General features: G+C 46.5%; 1 protein-coding gene across 2 annotated transcripts in view; it reads right to left on the reverse strand.

Moving 5' to 3' along the window:
• Positions 1-384: 384 nt before the first annotated feature.
• The window catches only part of LONRF3 (LON peptidase N-terminal domain and ring finger 3), a 46,360-nt gene continuing 22,876 nt past the window's right edge, over positions 385-23,868 (reverse strand). The window contains exons 5-12 of one of the 2 annotated variants that reach the window (XM_080991110.1): positions 21,582-21,678; positions 19,423-19,513; positions 16,058-16,172; positions 13,936-14,057; positions 9,510-9,668; positions 7,999-8,161; positions 6,152-6,301; positions 385-3,950 (exon numbers count right to left, since the gene is read on the reverse strand). In XM_080991110.1, coding sequence (XP_080847236.1) covers positions 3,795-3,950; positions 6,152-6,301; positions 7,999-8,161; positions 9,510-9,668; positions 13,936-14,057; positions 16,058-16,172; positions 19,423-19,513; positions 21,582-21,678 — 1,053 coding nt within the window. In that variant the 3' untranslated portion in view covers positions 385-3,794. Of the gene's footprint in view, positions 3,951-6,151; positions 6,302-7,998; positions 8,162-9,509; positions 9,669-13,935; positions 14,058-16,057; positions 16,173-19,422; positions 19,514-21,455; positions 21,679-23,868 lie in introns of both variants that reach the window. The other variant, XM_080991109.1, reaches the window with a different exon arrangement.

The following is a 23,868-nucleotide window of genomic DNA, read 5'->3' on the forward strand; positions in this document are numbered from 1 at the left end:
AGAAAGACAGGTTTGCATAAAGTACAACATGCTGATTTACATACAGATGCACATTTGGAAACAACAACAACAACAACAACAACAACAACAACAACAACAACAATTCATTAAACTGAACTTGCATCTTCAAATAGAGGTCTTCAAATGCAGAGAACTGTCCTCCAAAATAGAACACAATGGAGATTTATGTAGAAAGCAGTGAGTCAGATTAGTAGCGTAACCAACTTTGACTTTTTTCATGGGCATTTTCCTCAATTGCTTTCCACAATTGCTAGAGCACAGCCAATGAGCAGGTGGAAATTACATCCTCTGCCCCAGTTCCCAAGTCTGTTGGAAGTTACAGATCTGTAAGTACTTGGGGAAAGGACTTTTCTAATGGTGGCAGTACTGCTCTGGAATTGCATCCCCATTTAGGTCCACCATACATCTCTTTAAGTGTCATAGGGTTGCCCCTTCTTCGAGGAGTCATTTATGTAATAATAGTGCATTAGTGGCAGATTTACACTAGGCTGTCCACATGTTAGGCCTTTTTTCAGCTGGAACTCACTAGAACTCAGTTCTGGCACCTCTCAGGTGGGCATCATTGCCATAAGAAGAGAATAAAGGAGGCATTCATGGTGAGTTCCGGCACCTCTTCTTCTAGAAAAATAGCACTGTCGTATGCTGTTCTGCAACAGTTGTTCTGGGATGCTCCTGCAATATTATTGTTCTATTGCTATTTGGAAGGGTAAAGGTAAAAGGCCGACTCTGGGGTTGCGGCGCTCATTTCACTTTATTGGCTGAGGGAACTGGTGTACAGCTTCCGGGTCATGTGGCCAGCGTGACTAAGCTGCTTCTGGTGAAACCAGAGCAGCGCACGGAAATGCCGTTTACCTTCCCGCCCAAGTGGTACCTATTTATCTACTTACACTTCGTGCTTTCGAACTGCTAGATGGCACAAACAGTACTGAAAGCAGAATCAAGTAGAATCACCCCGATACCATCAAGAGCACAAATCGTCATGAATGCAGAATAAAAGGAACGTCTGTAGGGATCCATGTTCATTCTGCCAGGCTTTCGGCTATTATGAACTGTTTTTAATTGCTATACCCCGCATTTAAGTCTTCTCCTTTGATCACATGTATATGTATATATAGATCTCATGATACCTTTGCACCATCTTGTTTTCAATCATTGCCTACTTTTGCCATTTTTATTTCATATTTTTGTAAACTGCCTTGAGTACTCCAGTAGAAAATAAACAGATTTCTTTAAAAATAAAATAAATAAATCTGGCAATGCAATCGGTAGGAGTGCAAATATTAAATAAGACATTTCACCTGGTTTTAAGGACAGGTTTTCATCATGAGTCTGGAGGAGGGGAGCAGTGCGCAGTGGCAGCAGCATTTCAACCTCCTTCTTTGAAGTTTAAAAAGGGTAAATGTTTCAGCACATTGACGTCCATCACAGTAGTTTTCAGCCCCAGAACAACTCAATCTCCCCTCCACCACTCCCCCCAAAATTTATACAACTGCAATGCATTTCCATTTGCAATGCAGACCTCATGTAAGAGCATTTCAGAGAACTGCAGCAAAACCTGTCCAGAAATACGTTAGGAGGCATCCAAACCACCACCAGCCTCACAGTACAGTTAAGATAAAAGATACATGATTTTAAAAAGTGATGTTGTTATCACCTTATCTAAATAAAAACAATGCAGTTTTGCAGCAATTGGGAGCCAGAGGATGCAGGTGTCAGAAAAGCAACAAAGGAAAGGGAATGTAGGAGGCTGCCTTAGAATAGAGTCAGATCAATGGTCCGGCCAGCTGAATATCATCTATGCTGACTGGAAGTGACTCTGTGGATTCAGGCAGGGGTCTCTCCCAGTCCTAACTGGAGATGCCAGGGATTGAACTGGTGGCCTTCTGCATACAGGCAGATGTTTTACCACTGAGCAATGACCGTTCTCCAATTTAGGAATACATTCCCAAGGAGAGTACGGTAAATTGAGAATTACCAATGGGAGAGTAACACTGATAAAGCCAGTGGGAGCAGTATCTCAATCTGTTACTCTCCTGTTGGCAATGCACATAATCTTCCTATGTGCAAAGTTCTTTGTGTCCTCCTGTTGCTGCCATCCAACCTGTCCCCGGTATAAAGGCTACCAAAGAAATGCTGTAAAAGAGTCTCTTCAAAGTGGTCTGCAGTTGTTTTGTGAACAGCCACCTAAGAGCTCAGCTTGGCAAAGCCACAACATTCATTTAGATCAGAAAAATAACAGCAAACCCAAAGCAAACTGTCACAGCAAGCTTCTCTAAACAACAATATGAAGGACAATGTGTTATGTACACCTTGTTCCCCTGTCCCTGATCATTCTTCCTTTGACCCTCACTGCTGTCCTTGAACATCCTTTTAACAAATTAAATGTCAAAACAGGATTTGTCCAGATGTTATCTGATTCCTGGTACCAGGTACAGATAATTCTGTACTCACAGAAAGAATTGTAAGTACTATTTTTGCTGTTCTTTTTAAAAGAGAGAGAGAGAGAGAAATCCATCGAAGCATACCTTGACACATCTTCAAAAATTAGAGGGTTGGATCCAGACTTCAGTGGCAACCCAAACCCCACTTTCCTAGATGTAAGTCCTATTAAATTCAAGCAACTTACTTCTAAGTGGACTTGGTTATGGTGGTGCTGTTAGTCATGCTTTGAACAGACCCACCTAAATTAATCTTAGGTTAGTCATCATGATAATGTCACATTCATGTCAATGGGTCTACCCTAAGTATGACAAAGTCTGGATCCAACCCATTTTATCAGTGACATTTAGACCTTACACAAAATGTAAAAGCAAACTAGTTATCAAGCATGAGACTGTGTATTATTAACACTCCCACCCCCCATCTTCATGTTCATTATTAAAAACACTATAAGATAGCAAAACAGCCAGACTTCTATGAAGAATACACACAGTCTTAGGCTATGATCCTAAACACACTTTCTAGGGGAGTAAGCTAATCACCACTGAATGTAGCAGGATTTACATTAGAGGATCATGCTGTAAATTTGCAACTGAAAACCAAATAAACATTTTTTAGTCCAAAATAATACTAATAATATCCATCAAAAACTTGTGAATACTGTTAATATACAGATTTTTTTTTAAAAAAAAACACCAAACCAGAACCCTTTGGAATATGCCTTGAAATAAAACAGCACGATGGCTAGTTATTTCAGCTTCACATTAAACCAGAAATATTTCAATGCATCTGTTCCCAGATAAAATAAAATAAAAATTTGGACAAACCTTTAAAAAAAAAATTTATAGCAAAAAAGGAAAAAGAAAAAAAGTTCACATCAGTTTTGTTCACTTTCATTATGCATATATGTAGAAAGATATCTATATATTTATGGAAACATTGGTAATTCTTTTTGAACTGAAGAACCAACTCAACAACATTAAGGCTGCAGCCCTTCAGCGTGGTTACATGGAAATGAAGACCTGTCACGCTTTTCAGGACTTACTTCTGAGTAGAACGTGCTTGGGATCGTGCTGCATGCTCCCCGCACAGTAGCTATAGTTTTTGCTGTGTTGATGAACTCAAGTTAGAGCCATTTCTTGCTCCAAAAAATCATTCTCTGTTAACACATCATTGCAACTAGTTAAAGGGCTCTTCCACCCACCCATTAACCTTGCAGACAATGAGATGTAATAGCAGGAGAGAAAGCTCAAGAAGTCATCAGTGTAAGGAAACAGCTGAGAGACGCTCAAGTATTCTAACAGGATTCACAGGATCTCTTGCGCCGCTTATCCTCATGGTCCCGGGTTGGCCATGAAGTCAAGAATGCGCTTGATGCCGAGGAGACGGTCTTTCAGGGATGTCATGGCAAGAAATGGGAGCTGGGCTCTGCTCTCAAGAGGAAAGACAGCAAGGATCCACCAGCACCAGGCAGGGCCATTGGGGTTGCTCTGCAAGGAAGAGCAAGCATTATTGTTAACAGCCATGGTTAATAATTGGAGAAAGTGGCAGGATGGAACCCCGTATTCAGGAACCGCCAACCTAATTGTAACATCTTAAATTAAAAGGCAACGTACCGTATTTTTCACTCTATAGGGCACACTTTCCCCCCTCCAAAAATTAAGGGGAAATGTGTGTGCGTCCTATGGAGCGAATGCAGGCTCCTTGGCTTCAGTGATAGTAACGGGAAGCCTACCAAGCGCAGAGGGAGTGCTCCCTCCGTGCTCCGGAGGCTTCGCGTTGCTTTTGCTGAAGCCTGGAGAGTGAGAGGGATAGCCGCCTGAAGCCTTTGGAGCGCAGCGTGAGTTCCCGCTGCGCTCCACAGGCTTCAGGTTCCTTTTGCTGAAGCCGGGAGAGCAAGACTGTCCGTGCAGCCTGTCCGCTGTTCTTTGGGGCTGGGGGGGGAGAATAAGATTTTTTTTTTCTTGATTTCCCCCTCTAAAAACTAGGTGCTCCTTATGGTCCGGTGCGCCTTATGGAGTGAAAAATATGGTATACAACAATATGAATAAGCTTAATATAATTAAATACAGTGGTGCCTCGCAAGACGAAATTAATTCGTTCCGCAAGTTTTTTCTTCTTGCGAGTTTTTCGTCTTGCGATGCACAGTTTCCCATAGGAATGCATTGAAAATCAATTAATGCGTTCCTAGGGAAACCGCTTGCCAGGCTGGCGGTGCGGAGAAGGGCTTTTCTCCCCACCGCAAGCCTTCAGGACAGGTACGGGAACAGAGGGGAAGGCGCGCAGCGCTTTCCCTCTGTTCCCAGGGCTTGCGTGGGAGGAGGGTTTTTCCTCCCCACCGCCAACATTCAGAACAGCATTCTGAATGTTGGCGGTGGGAAGGAAAACCCTCCTCCCACCCCAAGTCTTCAGGAAAGCCATCCGATGCCGGGCGGCGGGAGGAGGTGTCCCCCCCCGCCCGGCATCGGAGCTTCTTTCCGATGCCGGGCGGGGGGAGGAGGCGTTCCACCCCCCCCGCCCGGCATCGGAGCTTCGTTCCGATGCCGGGCGGCGGGAGGAGGCATTTCCCCCCCCCGCCCGGCATCGGAGCTTCGTTCCGATGCCGGGCGGCGGGAGGAGGCATTTCCCCCCCCCCCCCCGCCCGGCATCGGAGCTTCGTTCCGATGCCGGGCTGGGGGGGGAGGAAGCGTCCCCCCCCGCCCGGCATCGGAGCTTCGTTCCGATGCCGGGCGGCGGGAGGAGGCATTTCCCCCCCCCCGCCCGGCATCGGAGCTTCGTTCCGATGCCGGGCTGGGGGGGGAGGAAGCGTCCCCCCCCCGCCCGGCATCGGAGCTTCGTTCCGATGCCGGGCGGCGGGAGGAGGCATTTCCCCCCCCCCCGCCCGGCATCGGAGCTTCGTTCCGATGCCAGGCGGGGGGGAGGAGGCGTCCCCCCCCCGCCCGGCATCGGAGCTTCGTTCCGATGCCGGGCGGGGGGGAGGAGGCATTCCCCCCCCCCGCCCGGCATCGGAGCTTCGTTCCGATGCCGGGCGGGGGGGAGGAGGCGTCCCCCCCCCGCCCGGCATCGGAGCTTCGTTCCGATGCCGGGCGGGGGGGAGGAGGCATTCCCCCCCCCCGCCCGGCATCGGAGCTTCGTTCCGATGCCGGGGGGGGGGAGGAAGCGTCCCCCCCCCCGGCATCGGAACGAAGCTCCGATGCCGGGCGGGGGGAGGAGGTCCGAGGACAGTGGGGAAGACGCGCTGCGCTTCCCCGCTGTCCCGGAGATTTCCCTATGGGCTTTCGTCTTGCGAAGCAAGCCCATAGGGAAATTCGTTTTGCGAAGCGCCTCCAAAACGGAAAACCCTTTCGTCTAGCGGGTTTTCCGTCTTGCGAGGCGTTCGTCTTGCGGGGCACCACTGTAGCTGAAACTATACCCAAGGTAAAATGCACAAAAAAATGCAAGGATGGCATGCAAAGCATCACTCTGTTCTAAACAGTGCACTCCAAGGTTAAGGAATAGAGGAAGCTGCCTTATACCAAGCCAGACCATCAGTTCATCCAGTTTGGTACTGTCTACACAGACTGGCAGCAGCTCTCCAGGTTTCCAATGTTTTCACACTCCCAGGCCTGCCTGGAGACGCCTGGGATTGAACTGGGCAAATTGAGTGAGCTCAAATTCTTGTCCCTGCCGGAGTGTTACATCCTGTACCTACCTGTGGATCTGAATCCTTGGCAGGCATTGGACCAAAGTGACCGAGGATACGACCCTTGAGCCCTGCACCGAGGGCATCAAACCACTGGTAGGCCTCGTCATATACAGACTCGTGAAGGAGCATCAGCTCAGCACTTTCTGCTCCTTGCACCTGGAATCATAGAGTTGTAGAGTTGGAAGGGGGACAACAAGGGTCATCTAGTCCAACCCTCTACAACGCAGGAATCTTTTGCCCAACATGGGGCTTGAACCCACAATCCTAAGATTAAATCTCATGCTCTACCAAACTGAGCTATCCCAGGAGGTATCACCAGGGAGCGTCAGGGGAAAAACAGTTTTAGAGGGATTCTAACAAAGAAACCTAGGCACCTGTATTAGTTGTCAAGATTGTAGGCTGGATTTGGGATGCTCAAGTCAAGGCATTCCTCACTGAAGCTGGCCTAGCTCACAGGGTTGTTGCAAGAATAAAATAGTATACCACAATCAGCTCCTTGGAGGAAAGGGGGCTATGGAATGATACTGGTAATAAATAATTGATATTAAGCAGCTGCCTTTACTGTACTGTTTTTGGCACCTGCTATAATTTATATATAATTACCCACAGTGCAGGTGGCGCTGTGGGTAAAACCTCAGCGCTTAGGACTTGCCGATCGCATGGTCGGCGGTTCGAATCCCCGCGGCGGGGTGAGCTCCCGTCGTTCGGTCCCAGCTCCTGCCCACCTAGCAGTTCAAAAGCACCCTTAAGTGCAAGTAGATAAATAGGTACCGCTTTATAGCGGGAAGGTAAACGGCATTTCCGTGTGCTGCGCTGCTCGCTAGAGCAGCTTCGTCACGCTGGCCACGTGACCCAGAAGTGTCTCCGGACAGCGCTGGCCCCCGGCCTCTTAAGCGAGATGGGCGCACAACCCTAGAGTCGGACACAACTGGCCCGTACGGGCAGGGGTACCTTTACCTTTTTATAATTTATTATTATTATTATTATTATTATTATTATTATTATGCAAGCCTACCCAGACATGGCAATTTGACATGTAGTTTTATTTTATATATGTTTATCTTTGAACCTGCTGGTTTTATTTTTTAAAAATATTCCACCCAACTTACCTTACCTGGTAATTTTAATGTATATATTTATGTAAACCAGGTAGGTTTTGATGAAGCAGCATATAAATCCTGTTAAGTTATTAAATTAAATTAAATTAAATTAAATTAAATTAAATTAAAGCAGTAAAAAAGCATGGATATGTCAGGAACCCAGAATGCAGTGGTGACCATGACACTGAATCAATAGCCGCAGGTCCACTGGCTGAGGGGCTGGACTGGCTTTCTGGCCCTGAGCCAGATACTGGGGCACACTGAACCAGAGAGTGGTAGGCAGGAGACCACTGAACATCAGGACTCCACAAATTAGGGTCTGCAGAGCCAAGGCCATGACAGACACCTTCCCTGAGCCTAAGGAACAAGATAGTCCTGTTACTATCTTGTCGGTCCAATGGTCAAGGGAGGACACAAGATCACATCCCTACTATGCATCAGAGAATTGTAGAGTTGGAAGGGACCCCAAGGGTCATCTAGTCCAACCCCCTGCAGGAATCTCAGCTAAAGCATCCATGACAGATGGCCATCCAACCTCTGCTTAAAAACCTCCAAGGAAGGAGAGTCCACCACCTCCCGAGGGAGAACGTTCATGGCTCCCTGCAAAGAATTCTAGGAACTGTAGTCTGTTAAAGGGGCTGAGAGTTGTTTGGAGACACCATAGAGCTCTAGTTTCCAGAGTGGTTTAACAACAATTCCTGTTCCCAGGGAACTCTGGAAGCTGTAGCTCTGGCACATCGAGTCAATGCTCACCTTCTGATCTTCTATGTACTCAATGTCTGCGGTGTTGTATCCATCGCGTTGGCCATGCTTCAACACCTTGAACCTCCTCTTGCCAATACTGTCAATCACAGATCGGCCGTCAGCAAAGAACTGCACATTTTTTATCTCCAGCATACAGCCATAATCTGCAAATCTGTTAGCCAGAAAGGACAAGGTAAAGAAACAAAAGTTACTCTTTTCTGGTCGCAGTTTCCACAGGTCAATGGTGAAGACATTCAGCAGTCTACTTCAGACTTGCTCAACTTGGTGTCCTTCCAGACATTTTAGGATTTACCCCCAGCCAGATGGAGCTTGTGGTCCACAGAACCATAGGAAGCTGTCTAATCAGACCATTGATCCATCTCACTCAGTATTGCCTACAGCAGGGGTTGGGAACCTCAGGCCCAAAGGCCAAATGTGGCTCTCCAAGCCTCTCTATTTGGCCCTCATGACTCTCTCCACACCACACACCTCATTGGCCCAGCGTTGCAACCTCATTGAGTGTTGGTACCTGTCAGGGCTGGGTACCAGGAGCAGGTCAGTAATAACTCACACAGCATCAGTGTGAGCTATTAAAGGAAAAAAACAGCTCAGGAGGCCAGGCCTAGTGAGCACAGCTGGTGGATCTTGCCCCTATAAGTGGCAAGGACTGAAGGTCCCTGCCTTCCCACAGCTAAGTCTCCTCCTTCTTCCAAGGAGCCTGAGCCTTCCTCACCTTCTGTATCTCTGCTCTGCCCTCTTCATACCTCTGTGGGTACTGGGCAACCAAGATGGAGGGGAGCTGGTCACAGCAGGAAAGGCAGACTACTTGGCTTCTTCTCTGCCTCTTGGCCCCCCTCCTCTACAGCCTCCTCTTCTGCCTCAGATTCTGGACTGCTCTCTGCCCCAGCCTGTTCCTGCTCGCTAAACCCTGTTGCGTCTTCAGCTTCCAACACCTCCTCCCCACACTCTGCCCCCTCTTCTCCCTCTGGCCATTCATCTTTGCCCCACTACCACTCAGCAGGCTCTGAGCCATCTTCCCTTGGGGGTTCCTCAGCTGGTTTCTCCCACCATTCCTCTGTGCCCAACCAGTCCATGACAAAGCCTGGCTGGAATGTGCCCTTGAATCTTGATAACGCCTCTTGCTTCCCTGGGTGGAGGAAAGAGTGAGTGTGCGCACAAACTACCCTGTTGTACAAAGGCAAAATGTTCACCTGTTGCTCCACCCACGTTTTCCTCTGGTACTACCCACCACTGGAATTCAGCCCCTGCTGGGAAGGGAATGTGGCCCCTGGACTCAAGAGGCTTATTCCCCTCTGGTCTACGCCAACTGGGAGGAGGTCCCCAGGCATTCAGAGAAGAGCCCCTCCCAGCCCTACCTGGATATGCAGGAAAATTGTGCACTACCACTGCGCAGTGACCCTTCCTCCCCCTCCCCCCCACATCCAAAACATCTGGAGGGACTCATGTTGGGCAAAGCTGGTCTAGCAGCACATAACAGCATCATGCTCTCTGTCACTCACCCTCTGACAGGGTCCCCAAGGCACATCCCAAACTGCTTGGTGCCAGTTTCCATACATCTGCGGATCATCAGACGGTAGCATGGTTCAAAGATGTGCAGCGGGCAAGGGACGGTCGGATAGGCAATGGTGCAGACAAAGATGGGGACATTCTTATTCAAGCTGCAGGACAAACCTTTGGGTTAAAACTCTGAACGTGCCACACTTGCTCACAATGCAAAACACAAGAGAGGCAGGATGTGGAAGAGGGGCAAATATTAAACTGACAGAGAGGGCGGTGATCAACTCAGAATATCGTTTGTTTCTTCGTATCGTACTAGGAGGGCAAGCCCGCAGTTCCTGGTTTTTTGTATCGTTTTGCTAATCTACTAGATTTTTAGCTGTCATCTGCATTCATATGTGGGGTTTACAGTGGTACCTCGGGTTACATACGCTTTGGGTTACATACGCTTCAGGTTACAGACTCCGCTAACCCAGAAATAGTACCTCGGGTGGAGAACTTTGCTTCAGGATGAGAACAGAAATTGTGCTCCGGCGGCACGGCAGCAGCGGGAGGCCCCATTAGCTAAAGTGGTGCTTCAGGTTAAGAACCGACCTCCGGAACGAATTAAGTACGTAACCAGAGGTACCACTGTATTGTGTTAGTTTTTCCTGGCGCTTCTGTCTCAGTTTCTAACATCCCTTTTATGCTGCAGCATCTGTTGGTCTATGGGACTGGGCTTTTTGATCAATATACTGCAATGGAACACTAGTTTTTAAATGGTGAGAAAGAAGTGTATGCTGGGATGCCGCTTCATATTTAGTCACACACAACTCCTGCTATTTTCCAAGTTAACAGGGTGGCAAGCTGATTTTCTCTCTGGAAACAATGAACACGAATGGGTACTAAACTTCCACTAGATTCCCAGGTGGGTTTTTTTTATGTTGTGGGAAAGATCATAGCCATATTCAGGCCACACCATACATTTAAAGCAGTATTATACTACTTTTAATGGTCATGGCTCCCCCAAAGGATTCTGGGACTTGTAGTTTAAGGGTGCTAAGAGTTGTTAGGTGACCCCTATTCCCCTCACAGAGCTACAGTTTTCAGAGAAACTCTGGTAATTTTAGTTCTGTGAGGAGAATAGGTGGTCTCCTAACAACTCTCAGCACTCTTGGCAAACCACACCTCCAAGGATTATTTGGGGGAAGCCATGTTTGCTTAAATGCAAGAACAGGGTCCTCTCAGAGAAAAACAGACTTCATTCTTAATGAATCCTTGCTCCTGGCCTGTGAGTGCTCCAATTGGAGAATAGCCTTTACCAAAGGTGTCATGAGCTTTGAAGACACTTGAACTCAGGAGGCAAGGGAGAAACATACTAAAAGGAAGGCACGCTTGTCAAATCCACACCGTGATCAACTCCTGCCCGGAAACCAATGTCCCCACTGTGGAAGGACGTGTGGATCCAGATTTGGCCTCCACAGTCACTTACGGACTCACTGTTAACACTGCGCTCATGGAAGACAATCTTACTCAGCTACGAGTGATAGCCAACACTACCCAAGGGTGGTTGTGGTAAATGTTTTAACACCTCCCAGATTTTTTTTTGGGTGGGGGGAAGCCCTGATTGCCTAAAGTAGCACCACAGTGTTTTAAATATATGGTTTGCATGTGGCCTATCAGGTAAGGAAATGTAAAGAAAATGTTCTTCTTTGAATAATAGGTTTGGAATTGCCCAAGAAAGATGTTAGATTGTTTTTGTATGCCACAGCTGCTGCTAGAATTTTGCTGGCTAAAAACTGGAAAACACAAGAAGTGCCAACAGTGGAGGAATGGCAGATGATGATGATGGACTTTTGGGAGCTAGCCGACCTGACTGGAAGAGTCTGCGACCAGAAGGAGGAGGAACGCCAGGAGGAATGGACGAAATTTAAAGACTACTTAGCTAAATATGCTAAGATAACTAAAACAGAAATACTTGCAAGTACCATATTGGCCTAGGATTTAAATATGTGATGTTATAGAACAATATGTTTAAAGTAAAAATGAAAAGAAAGAAAGATGTTAATTGACTAAGTAAATTTTATGTGAAAATAGTTTTGGAAAACTGTTACAATGATATACAGAGAAACTCAGCCAGGGGGATTCAAAGAAGTAACCCAACAATGTTAACAAAAATGGAACTATTACAATTAGGATCTATGTTTGTTTGTTTGTTTGTTTCCTTTTTCCTTTTTTGATGTTTGTTATAAATTTGGAAAATCAATGAAAAAATTGGGGGGGAGGGCGGGAAGGAAATGTAAAGAAAATGGAATAAATGTTGTCTGAATACAGCCATACAGCAAAACCCAACCAGTGCAACCCCAGCTATCTTGATGCAGTCAAAATTAGGGATGGGTAGGTCCAGACTCCCGCACAACACAACAATTTCCAACAGAGTAGGCTCTTCCCTGCTGCCCAGCTAAAAAGAGTGGGCAAGTCTCCCCCGGGGGGGTTGGTGCATCACATACAGTGTAATCAGTGAGTACATCAGCCATATGAAACCCACGCACAGCTGTACACATTGCGGAACCTCTCCAGCAGCGCATGGAGGGTTACTCAGAACTAGCCCCCCCCCCCCAATCTCTTGTCCTTCTCCAAACACCTGTTTATGATCTGTTGGGCACAGAGGATTATCTTTTCAATGTACTGCTGATGAGAGAATCAAGGTCGCAGCTTGTGATCCCTTATCTTGTACCAGGATGGCACATCGTGTTCCTACCCTTTCCGCTCAACTGAACAGAGAAGGGGAAGCTTGCAAATGCAGACTTCTGCACAGAGATGTTGCAGGAGATAGGGTACCAAAGCCTGCTTGATGTGAGAGTTCTGAGCAGTGCTTTTTTCTGTGGGGACGCAGGGGTATGAATACCCCAAACATTTTGTGAATCTTTGTACTTTTGTCCATTTACTGTATTTATTTTTCCAGATTTGAACTATAAAATGTATTTTTTTTTTTTGAGTCAAAATGAGAGTACCTCTAAACATTTTTTAATTAAAAATACCCACTGGTTCTGAGAATGCTAAAAGATTATGTGAATCCCCTCTGGAACCAGAGAGAGATTCAAGAGAAGATTGATAGGCTTTATAATTATAATAATAATTATCATTATTGTTACTGTATTATTATTATTATTATTATTATTATTATTATTATTATTACCAGCCCATCTGTCTGGATTTCCCCAGCCACTCTGGGCAGCTCACAGCACATATCAGAACATACTAAAACATCAAACATTGAAAACTTCCCTAAACAGAGCTGCTTTCAGATGTCTTCTAAAAGTCAGGTAGTTGTTTATTTCCTTGACATCTGAAGGGAGGGTGTTCCACAGGGAGGGTGCCACTACCGAGAAGTGCCAATTTTGCCTTGGTTCTGCTGCCACCATCTACCTGCTCCTGCCACTGCCTGCTCTCTGCATGGCAGAGATTAGGCACTGCCATCAGCACCACAAGATCTCATGCAATTTTGGGAGAAATCCTGCCCCAAATGGATGCAATCTTGCCCAAAATCAGCACAGATAGAGTTGGCACTTTGCCTGTGGGTGTGCTTCCCCAGGGGCTCCTGCTGCCTGAAGTAGCAGGCTCAAGTTGCCTAATGGGTGAGCTGGTTCTGAAGGAGGCAACAGTTGGAAAATTCTCCTAAGCCTTTGCCTCCAGGTGAAAAAGTTTTATTGCTTTGCTGGACTTTGCTCGCATAAACCCCAACAACACCTTGGGCAGAAAGGAATTCTACCCCAGCTGACAGGATAATTAAGAAACAAAACTTTCAGGTCAAACCTTAAGTCATAAACACTTACGGTTGTAGCCACTCAAGAGCAGACCTATTGAAATTAACGGACATGGGTCTATTAATTTCAGTGGGTTTGCTGTAAGCAAGAATTAGCTAGCTATAACCCTTATCCATGAATCTACAGTGGTACCTCAGGTTAAGTACTTAATTCGTTCTGGAGGTCCGTACTTAACCTGAAACCGTTCTTAACCTGAAGCACCACTTTAGCTAATGGGGCCTCCTGCTGCTGCCGCGCCACCGGAGCCTGATTTCTGTTCTTATCCTGAAGCAAAGTTCTTTACCTGAAGCACTATTTCTGGGTTAGTGGAGTCTGTAACCTGAAGCGTATGTAACCTGAAGCGTATGTAACCTGAGGTACCACTGTATTTAAAAATGATTATACAGAACTATTGCAAACATTTGTTACATGAAACCATTTTTTGGTAGGTTGATAAGCTGAGTGTATTTGAGGTAAGGTTCTGATTCCCTCCCCCAATGCACTAGGTCAGTTCTGTGTCAACAGAATAACTTTCTGACACCTTTCATAACTCTTCACTCCTGGAGGCAGTTAAATATTGGGAAGGGAGATGGAAGAGGGGAAATCCACTCGGAGGGGACTGGGGAAAAGACATATGACATACTTGGAAAGTTCAGCAATTTCCTCTTCATGAAGCCTCCTTCTTTCTGTGAGTTGCTCAGGAAGGTACTTGGCTATTAAGTCTTCCACCAGCACTGTCTTACAGTGTTTCCTCATTGCCAAACACTGGAACAGAAAACAGGGATTCCTCTCAGGCTTGGTTTAGAAATGTTCAGGATTCCGTTAGAGCAGCTTCCCCTGTTAAAATCTTCAGCTTCATCTGATTTTATTTTTTTTGTCCTCTAGCTAACAGACTGCTGACAAGCCTGCGTGCCTCTGAAACTGCCCTGCCTTGTATCTACCTGGAGCCCTTTTAAGGGTGTATGGAATAAAATGTGACAAGCAAATAATAGTGCCATTAACATGTCTGAATCAATAGGTTCTGGGGCAGAAGCCCAATAGGCTAAATTCTACTAGTGTGTGGGGAGTTGTGTGATTTCTGGGTGGGCGGAGTTATGAATACGAAAGTTTGCAAAGAAACCATGCTCACCGACCAAGCATTGCTACCTGCTCTACACCTGACATCAAGTGTGGGGCAGGCAAAGATGGGGTTGGGCCTAAGGCAGGTGGGGGGGGGGCGCGTTCCACACAGTGCTTTGCATGCCCTGAACATGGTAAGGGTTTTTATACCTAGCAGGGAACCTAAAACATACAAAACGTTAAATGCTAAATGGACTGAAATGTTAAAATGGATTAAAATTCACACCAGTATTTGTAAGCATCGGGGAAAGGACCATTAGGTCCAGTCGTGAATGACTCTGGGGTTGCGGCACTCATCTCGCTTTACTGGCCGAGGGAGCCGGCGTACAGCTTCCGGGTCATGTGGCCAGCATGACTAAGCCGCTTCTGGCGAACCAGAGCAGCGCACGGAAACGCCGTTTACCTTCCTGCCAGAGCGGTACCTATTTAGCTACTTGCACTTGACGTGCTTTCGAACTGCTTGGTGGGACCGAGCAACGGGAGCTCACCCCGTCGCGGGGATTTGAACCGCCGACCTTCTGATCGGCAAGTCCTAGGCTCTGTGGTTTAGACCACAGCGCCACCTGCATCCCATTAAGCATTGGGGTAGACTTGCATAAGCATGAATGTCCAGGAGGATACCATGGTCAATGGTATCAAATGCCAACAAAGGATCAAGTGGCAGGAGCAAAGTCACACTCCCTCTCTGTCCTGCTCTCTGCAAAGGTCATTCATCAGGGCAACCAAGGGCGACTCAGTTCTGTGGCCAGGCCTGAACCCAGCTGTTGACTTCCGTCCTTCCCTTCCATCAGTTTTCCTATTCTATTCTATAGTTCACAGTTTCTTTGATTAGATATTACAACATGACATAAGATTTACTTCAATCCTGCCAAAGTTTTCAAATTTGTACAGTTCTCACTTATATAGATCAAAAATTTACACCATTCTTTTTGGTACTTTGTCTCCTCCTGATTGCGAATTCTGTGTGTCAATTTAGCCATCTCAGCGTATTCAACCAGCTTTATCTGCCATTCTCCTATTGTCGGCATCTGCTGTTGCTTCCACTTTTGAGCTATCAGAACTCTAGCTGCTGTTGTTGCGTACAAATATAATCTTTGATCAGTCTTCTTAATATCTTCTCCCACCGAACCTAGCAAGAATTCTTCCAGCTTTTTGGGAAAGCTATACTTAAACATCTTTTTTAACTCGTTATAAATCGATTCCCAGAACTCTTTTAATTTATTACATGACCACCACATATGAAAGAAGTCACCATCCTTTTCCTTGCATTTCCAGCAAGTTTTACTACTAGTTCTGTACATTTTTGCCAATTTGGTGGGAGTAAGATACCAACCCTCTGCTGTATTTCATAAGCCAAGAGGGGCAGGGGTTGAGGGGGCATGAGCAGAATGCCTAACATGGGCTATGGTAAAAGGAGCATTTCAATACAGGAACTCAGGAAGCTGCCGATTCCAGAGGGAAATTCCTAGCCCTACATGGAGATGGAGGGATTTGAACCTGGGATCTCCTGCATGGAAACCAGTTGTTCTGTCCATTGCGATAGAGTCCTTCCAGTTTCACGACTCATTTCAGTCCCTAACCCACCCCAGGTGCATGCCAATATTTAGAGAAACATCAGTGACAAGACACAAGCAACACAGGCTCACCTCAGAGAGACCCTCTTTGCACAGGGGGCAATTTGGTTTGTGATCCAAACATCTTTCAAGGCATTTCAGGCAGAAGGTATGTCCACAAGGGGTGGTGACAGGTTCGTAGAAGACCCTGGTACGGAAAAATCAGGAGAGGAAAGAAAAGCAATACAATCTTTTAGCAGGAATAATGGAAGGCGTGGGAATTCACAGCAGTTGACACCCATGAACCATCAATGTTGCAAGGGTGAAGTTCCAAACATCCCAAGGACCAAAAACATCAGGAGTGTTACAAGTAGAACAGCAACAGAATGCTGCTATCTGAGGTCTTCCTATCCAGAGTTTCAGCCAGCCAGCCTTACCCTTTTGGAGGATACTCCACTCAGTTTCCTCATTTTTCTTGTCTAAATCAGTCAGAATGCCTTGATCATTGAGCATACTCAGTCCTCATTGGGCTGACTGAGATGTCCCTTCCTTAATTTTTTATTTCTTTCCAAATCCTGGGATTTCCCTGAACCTACTGATGTCCCTTTGTTCGTGTTATATAGTCAATAGTCACATATTAACTATATAAGGATCCACAGAGAGAATGAGTTCCTTTAATAGTGGAGAAGCTGATCTGTACAGGGTTTCCTTGTTACGTGTGCATATGTGTAACTATGAAATCATATAAGTAGAAATCTATTTTATGTGTCTAGGGCCCCACATGCACTATACAGTTAAAAGCATATCATGGAGAGCCCTGGGAACAGCAGCTGAGAGTTGCTAGGAGGCCTCTATTCCCTTCACAGAGCTACAATTCCCAGAGTGGTTTAACAACCAATCCTTCTTCCCAGGGCACTGTGAAAACTGTAGCTCTGAAAGGGAAATAGGGGTCTCCCAACAATTCTCAGCACCTTTTACAAACTAAAGTCTCAGGCTGCTTTGGGGAAAGCCATGACTCAGCTGAAAGTTGTTATAGATTGGGGGCCTGAAATGTTAATACGGTGGTGGTGGCTGAAAGTTTTAATATTTGGGGTGGGTCTGAAAGTCCTCTCCTCCAGCAACTTGTCACTTCCAGCAGAGCAGCCAAAATTACAGTGGACGCTCGGATTGCGAACGTGATCCGTGCGGGATGCAAGTTTGCAACCCGCAGCAGCGCGTCTGCGCACGCGCGGGTTGCGATTCGGCGCTTCTGCGCATGAGCAAAAGCGATTTAGCGCTTCTGCGCATGTGCGACCACCAAAACCCGGAAGTAACCTGTTCTGGTACTTCCGGGTTTCGGAGGTCCGTAACCCGAAAAAACGCAACCTGAAGCGTCTGTAACCCGAGGTATCACTGTATTCTATTAGCTCACCTGGAACAAGGCTGAGGATTCAAGCACCTGAGTTCAAAGCAGTTCAGGGTACGAGTCTGAATGTGTTTTATGGAGAAGGATCAGGGGAGAGGATTAAAAAGCAGCCTCTGAGAAATTCTGTCCAATTACCTAGGTGTGCTGCAGGTGTTTATGCAGGTTTCTTGGTCTGTCCCTGACTCACTCCCTGGATGTAGGTCAACTACATTACTTAGTTGGGCGGGCAAACTGGGTTAATAACAGCTTGGGCTGGTTGGAGATGAGATCACTGGGTTACTGGTTCATGGAAATACAGTATGCAGATTTCGTTGAATTTCCTTATGGGCAATTATGACAAGCTCTACAAGTTAAAGTAAAAAGACTCAGACCCATGCCAAATCAGTTGCATGGATTTCCAGCAATTCAGGCAACCTATCACCTGCCTAGCAACCTGAACAATTGTTTCTAGGTGTTCATGCTTACATTCCTTTTCATTCCCTCTCCTGAAGAATTTGAATGCCACCCTCCAGCTTTCAGGGTTATGTTGGCACCACCATCAACTATGGTTAGCACTAAGCAGGTTCCAGAATTGGTTTCAAGCGGGTTTCTATTCCTGAGTTAACACTGCACCTTGGTTTGCATCTGTCACAAAGGATAGATCTCCTGCTTCCACCATTTCTCTAAGCCAGTCTGTCACCTATTTCCTGCCAGTTCTGTTCAAATGCAAAAGGGGACTTGGGTTTCCCATATGGGAGGTGTGACATATCTGACAAACTGACTGTGGCTGTCACTAGTCAGAAAGAGCCAGGGCTTGCTCCCTCCAAGGAGAGGAGAGAAAGCCTTTAAAAGCTGAGCTGCAGCTATGGTCCCTCTTACCATTAGGGATCCAGGTTGGATCTGACCATCCTTGCTGCCTACTTGTAAGTAGGCAGCAAGGAAATACTCTCCTGTGGCGAATAGGCTAGGATTAGTCCAGCTATACAGCCAAAGCACTTTGATTTATTTTGCATTCTGTTTGACCTGTTGCCTGCTTTCCCCCACCATTTATTTCTTTTTTCTTTTTTAAAAAATAATTTTTATTAAAGATTTTCTTGGTTTAAAAAATTATGTACATTGTCTCTTTTTTCAAGACTTGTTTACTTCTGATAAAGTTTCATAATCCGACTGTTGATACGTATGTGGTTGCCAGTCCCAGCACTCTAGAATCCCTAGAAACTTGGAATCCAGTTGCTGAAAGTTTAGGCTCAGAGTCATAAGAGATCAGCATATTCTTCCACCCGTGGAAGAGACTTGTGGGAGCATGGTCTACCTTTATGCTCTGAATAAACTATCATGGAGCTGTCTGGGAAATGCAAGGTGAGTTTGTCTTGGAGTTCCTGGGCTTTGGGAAATTGAGGGGGTCTACCAGGAAAATGAGCAAGCTGCTTTGATCTCAGGGGTGGGATAAGGCTGGAAACCAGCCCTGTTTTCCCCAAGCAAGTTGTGAGTCAGTTAGGCTGATGAGTGGAAGGTCCACTGGTTTGGACCCTATTTAAGAAGTACAGGCATCCTCCCACTTACATGGGGGTTACATTCTAGGTCCCTGCATGCCTAAGTGGAATTGTGTAAAGTAGGGAACACCCTCTAAAAAGCCTCTAAAAGCCTATTTTCCCCTGCTCTCCAGCTCTCTCTCCCCCAGTCTCTTTCCAATCCACACCAGAATATCTGGAGGACACGAGGGAAAGCGGCAGCTGCTGCTGTGTGACCGTGCACATCAGCTGTTAGGCAGGGAGGCTGGGCAGCCTAAACAGAGCCCTGCTGTGCCTCTGGTCTCTTTGGGGTTTCCTCCACCCTCCTCTGCAGACCTTGGGGCTCCTCATGAGCCACAAGGATCCACCTTCCTCTGCAGACCTTGGGGCTCCTCATGAGCCACAAGGAACCTCTGGCCCTCCAGAAGTTGCTGAATGCCAGCTCCCATCAGCCCCAGCAAGCACGGAGAAGGACTAGGGATGATGGGAGTTGTAGTCAATCAACATCTGCAAACTGAAAAGTTCCCTGTACCTATTTTAGACAAGAAGATAGTAATGGTTACCTCATGCACAACGAACACTCCATATCTGACGGTTCCACAAATCCAAACAGAGAACTCTTCCCAGCACTGGATCCTTTCCCCTTACTTGCATCTGTTAAAAGTGGGAGTGGGGGGTGGAGCGGGACAAAGAAGGGGGAAAACCAAACACACACATTACAGACCTGAAAGGAGCATATATTGGAGTTAAAAGTGTGCACTTGGTCACAGATGTGTAGACGCCAAACAATCAAAATTGGTGACTTAACAATCGTCTCTCCCACAAGAACCCACCATTTTTGGGCATCACAATCATGTCTGCAGGTTCAAAGGTCTAACATTCGTAAGTGCTTAATACAAAAGTTTTATAATTTAGAGAAAAGTGTTGTCACTCACCCCACACCATTGTGTTTAGGGAGGCATTTAATCCACACGTACTTTATGCAGAACATAAAGGTAAAGGTAAAGGGACCCCTGACCATTAGGTCCAGTCGTGGCCGACTCTGGGGTTGCAGCGCTCATCTCGTTTTATTGGCCGAGGGAGCCGGCGTACAGCTTCCGGGTCATGTGGCCAGCATGACTAAGCCGCTTCTGGCGAACCAGAGCAGCGCACGGAAACGCCGTTTACCTTCCCGCCAGAGCGGTGCCTATTTATCTACTTGCACTTTGAAGTGCTTTTGAACTGCTAGGGTGGCAGGAGCAGGGACCAAGCAACGGGAGCTCACCCCATTGCAGGGATTCAAACCACCGACCTTCTGATCAGCAAGTCCTAGGCTCTGTGGTTTAACCCACAGCGCCACCCGCGTCCCTGATAATATGTTCTATAGGTGGTATCTAACACCTTCAAAAATAGCTAGAATGTATAAAACAAAACATGCCAAAGGCACACATGCTGTTTATAGCATTAAATAGATGGCGATGTGGGACGCGGGTGGCACTGTGGGACGCGGGTGGCGCTGTGGTCTAAACCACAGAGCCTAGGGCTTGCCGATCAGAAGGTTGGCGGTTCGAATCCCTGCAACGGTGCGAGCTCCCGTTGTTCGGTCCCGGCTCCTGCCAACCTAGCAGTTCAAAAGCACGTCAAAGTGCAAGTAGATAAATAAGTACCACTCCGGCAGGAAGGTAAACGGTATTTCCGTGCACTGCTCTGGTTCGCCAGAAGTGGCTTAGTCATGCTGGCCACATGACCCAGAAGCTGTATGCCGGGTCCCTCGGCCAATAAAGCAAGATGAGTGCTGCAACCCCAGAGTCGGCCACGACTGGACCTAATGGTCAGGGGTCCCTTTACCTTTACTTTATAGAACATATTGATTTGATTTTCCCTTAATGCCTTGCGAGTAAAACTTTGTTGGATACAACCACCCTCTGTTTGAAAGGTTCTCAGGTCCAAGCCCAATTTAAATAAAGAAACTTCAGAAGGGATGAGGGTCTGGAAATGGCCTATCAGCAGTCAGCATCTGGATGGAACTAAGCAGGTACTCAGGTGACCTCCTCAGTCTTCCCACACTATGGTGAGGTGTACTGTATTGCTATTTAAATTAAACTAACATTTTAAAAATGCATCTAGCCATATAAATTAGAAAGTGCAAACTTCTCAAAAATTATAAGCCATCCTTTTTTTTTGGCATTGCCACTTTAAAGGTAAAGGTACCCCTGCCCATCAGGGCCAGTCGTGACCGACTCTAGGGTTGCGTGCTCATCTAGCTCAAGAGGCCGGGAGCCGGCGCCGTCCGAAGACACTTCCGGGTCACGTGGCCAGCGTGACTAAGCTGCATCTGGCGAGCCAGCACCAGCGCAGCACACGGAAACGCCGTTTACCTTCCCGCTAGAAAGCGGTCCCTATTTATCTACTTGCACTTAGGGGTGCTTTCAAACTGCTAGGTAGGCAGGAGCTGGGACCGAACGACGGGAGCTCACCCCGCCGCGGGGATTCGAACCGCCGGCCTTTCAATTGGCAGGTCCTAGGCTCTGTGGTTTAACCCACAGCGCCACCCGCGTCCCCGACTTTACTTCAGTGCTAAAATAGATTCTTTTTTTATTTTTTAAAGAAAGCTTACCCCTTTTCATAATTTTGCTAGGTGGGTCGGTGTTTGGGGCCTCATCAGAGCAGTATTTTCTCTTTAGGAGACTGCACTGATCAGATATAAGGGTGGCTGATTCAGTCGCTGAAGAGGCATGACTACCTTTCTTGCTCTCTGCCACTGGGGTGGACTTTTGTAATCCACTGCGGTCAGCTGCTTTCTGATCTTCACTGCGAGCAGCACGCATTTCCATATTTTCCTGTGCAAAGAAAAAGGTTATTCTTTAGAACTATTGATCCCCAGCAACGATGTTCTTCACAAGACCTTCACAGATATCCTCAAAGCGCACCTGCACAGAACATGGAACACCTCTGTTAACAACCTTTTTATCTTGCATTCCTGACCAACTACAGTTCCCAGGATTCTTTGGGATAAGCTGTGATTGGTTAAAGCAGTATGATATTGATTTAAATGTAGAATGCAGATGAGGCCCAAGAAATAACAAAGAACAGGGTTCTATCAGAGAAGAGAGCAGGCTTCATTCGACTCCCTGCTCACCACGGGCAGCAGGGAGATATTTTAACTCCCATTCTCATGGTGTTTCTCCCATATAGTGGCTTTTAAAATTTTCTTCCTGTTTGCATGTTTCCCAGAGAAATTATCACTATGTGTTGGGTAACTGATAAACAAATACAGAGGTAGTTTGGAAATATTGAAAGGAAAATGAAAAGTCAGTAAATAAAATAAATCTGCTTCAGGGTGGTATCATTTCAGCCTACAAGTGAAGGCTCACATGATTCCCCCCTCCCCCTCCCAAACATACCCTGCATGTAGAAAAGTACGATGTCAGGGAGAAGGTTTCAAACTTTGCTTTCTGCCCAACACGCTGGTTCGCAACATGCAGGTATATTATTAGCAGTATTATGTTAATAAAAAAAATAAAAAATATCAGTAGTTGTAGTAGTATGAAGTGGTATGGCTTTGAAAAAGATTGACTACTTCATTCAATTGATTTGTGAAAATTGAGGCTATTTCTTATGGGAGTTAATAACACTCAAAATAGAAAATAAGCTATTGTTGAGGTTAAGCTTTAAAAGGCCTGGTTACCAGAGCCGGTCAAGATTTAACCTTAGCAGTCATAAGCCAAGGTTTGCCATTGGGGCAAACTATTATCTGAGTTTTTTCAAGGGGCCTTCCAGGCAGGGTACATCTCATGCTTCTACATAAAATCTGGAGTTTGTATGTGACTAAGTTATAGTAGACCTTTAGTTAGTCCTGTCTATTAATGGTCCCTATGTTAGTCAGGCCCATTAACTTTAATGCGTCTGCTGGGAGTAGGACTAGCATTGGTGGGATAGCTCAGTTGGCAGAGCATGAGACTCCTAATCTAAGGGCTGTGGATTCAAGCCCCACGTTGAGTGAAAGATCATTGCATTGCACAGGGTTGGACAAGACTACCCTCATGGTCCCTTCCAACTCTGCGATTCTGTGATTCTAGATGGGACTCACAACAAAATGGTGCCGTGCAGAATATTCCTGCTCAGGGTTCCTGCCAGCCAGTCACACCTTTTCCCAAGACAATCCGTTCCAATCTATTCCCCTCTCTGCAGTTTTCCATCTAACCCACCCACCTGAGCACTTTTCCGGGTCCATTTAGCATGCTCAGCCTTCACTAAGATGCTTTTTGGGAGTTTCTTCTCCACCTTTGGTTTTTTTTGTACTTCAGCAAACATTGCAATTCCCCCAAGCTTGTCCACACCGCCCTCTTTGGCATGGATACTAGACGCAGCCATTTGGACTGTGCAAGGATCTGCATTTGGAGAATGAGTTTGCTATGTAGGATGCTTTGGCAATGATTCTGTGTTTTAGGAACCTCTTCCCTGCACCATGATGAAAGAGCAACTCTTCCCCAAAGCTACCTTGACCCGTTTCAGAGATAGCCACCAGAGACAAAACTGGTCCAATACATTTTGGCAACTGAGGCAGACCCCAAAATGGCAGCCCCTGCCCTCCAGGGAAGAAGGCGTCAGCAAAGACCTACATCAGGAACAAGGTGGGGGAGAAAGATTGACATTGGGATCTGCTGCCTGAGGCAGTCACCTCACCTTGCCTCATGAGTGGGCCAGCCCTGATCAGAGGTGACTACCAGAGAATGGGGAAGAGGTAGGGGTCCTTTTGTTTCCAAGGAACAATACTTAATGCTGGAAGGGAGAGTCCGTAAATTAAACTGCCTCTCAACTCAAGCCCTAAAATGCAATTTGGTGCTTCAAAGCAATCAAATCACCCTGCAGAAAAAGCTACACATTCCCCAAAATCAGGCTTAAGGTTGCAGAGTCATCCCTAATTCTAAATAGAACTTCTGCAACATCTTGCCTGTACAGCATCTTGCTCACAATTTGTCGTAAGACAACTGAAGCAGGATGAGCAGCAAATGACTTCAATAGAAAAA

This window comes from Podarcis pityusensis (genome assembly GCF_964106645.2).
Source record: "Podarcis pityusensis genome assembly, chromosome: Z".
In the NCBI taxonomy this organism is placed as follows: Eukaryota; Metazoa; Chordata; class Lepidosauria; order Squamata; family Lacertidae; genus Podarcis; species Podarcis pityusensis.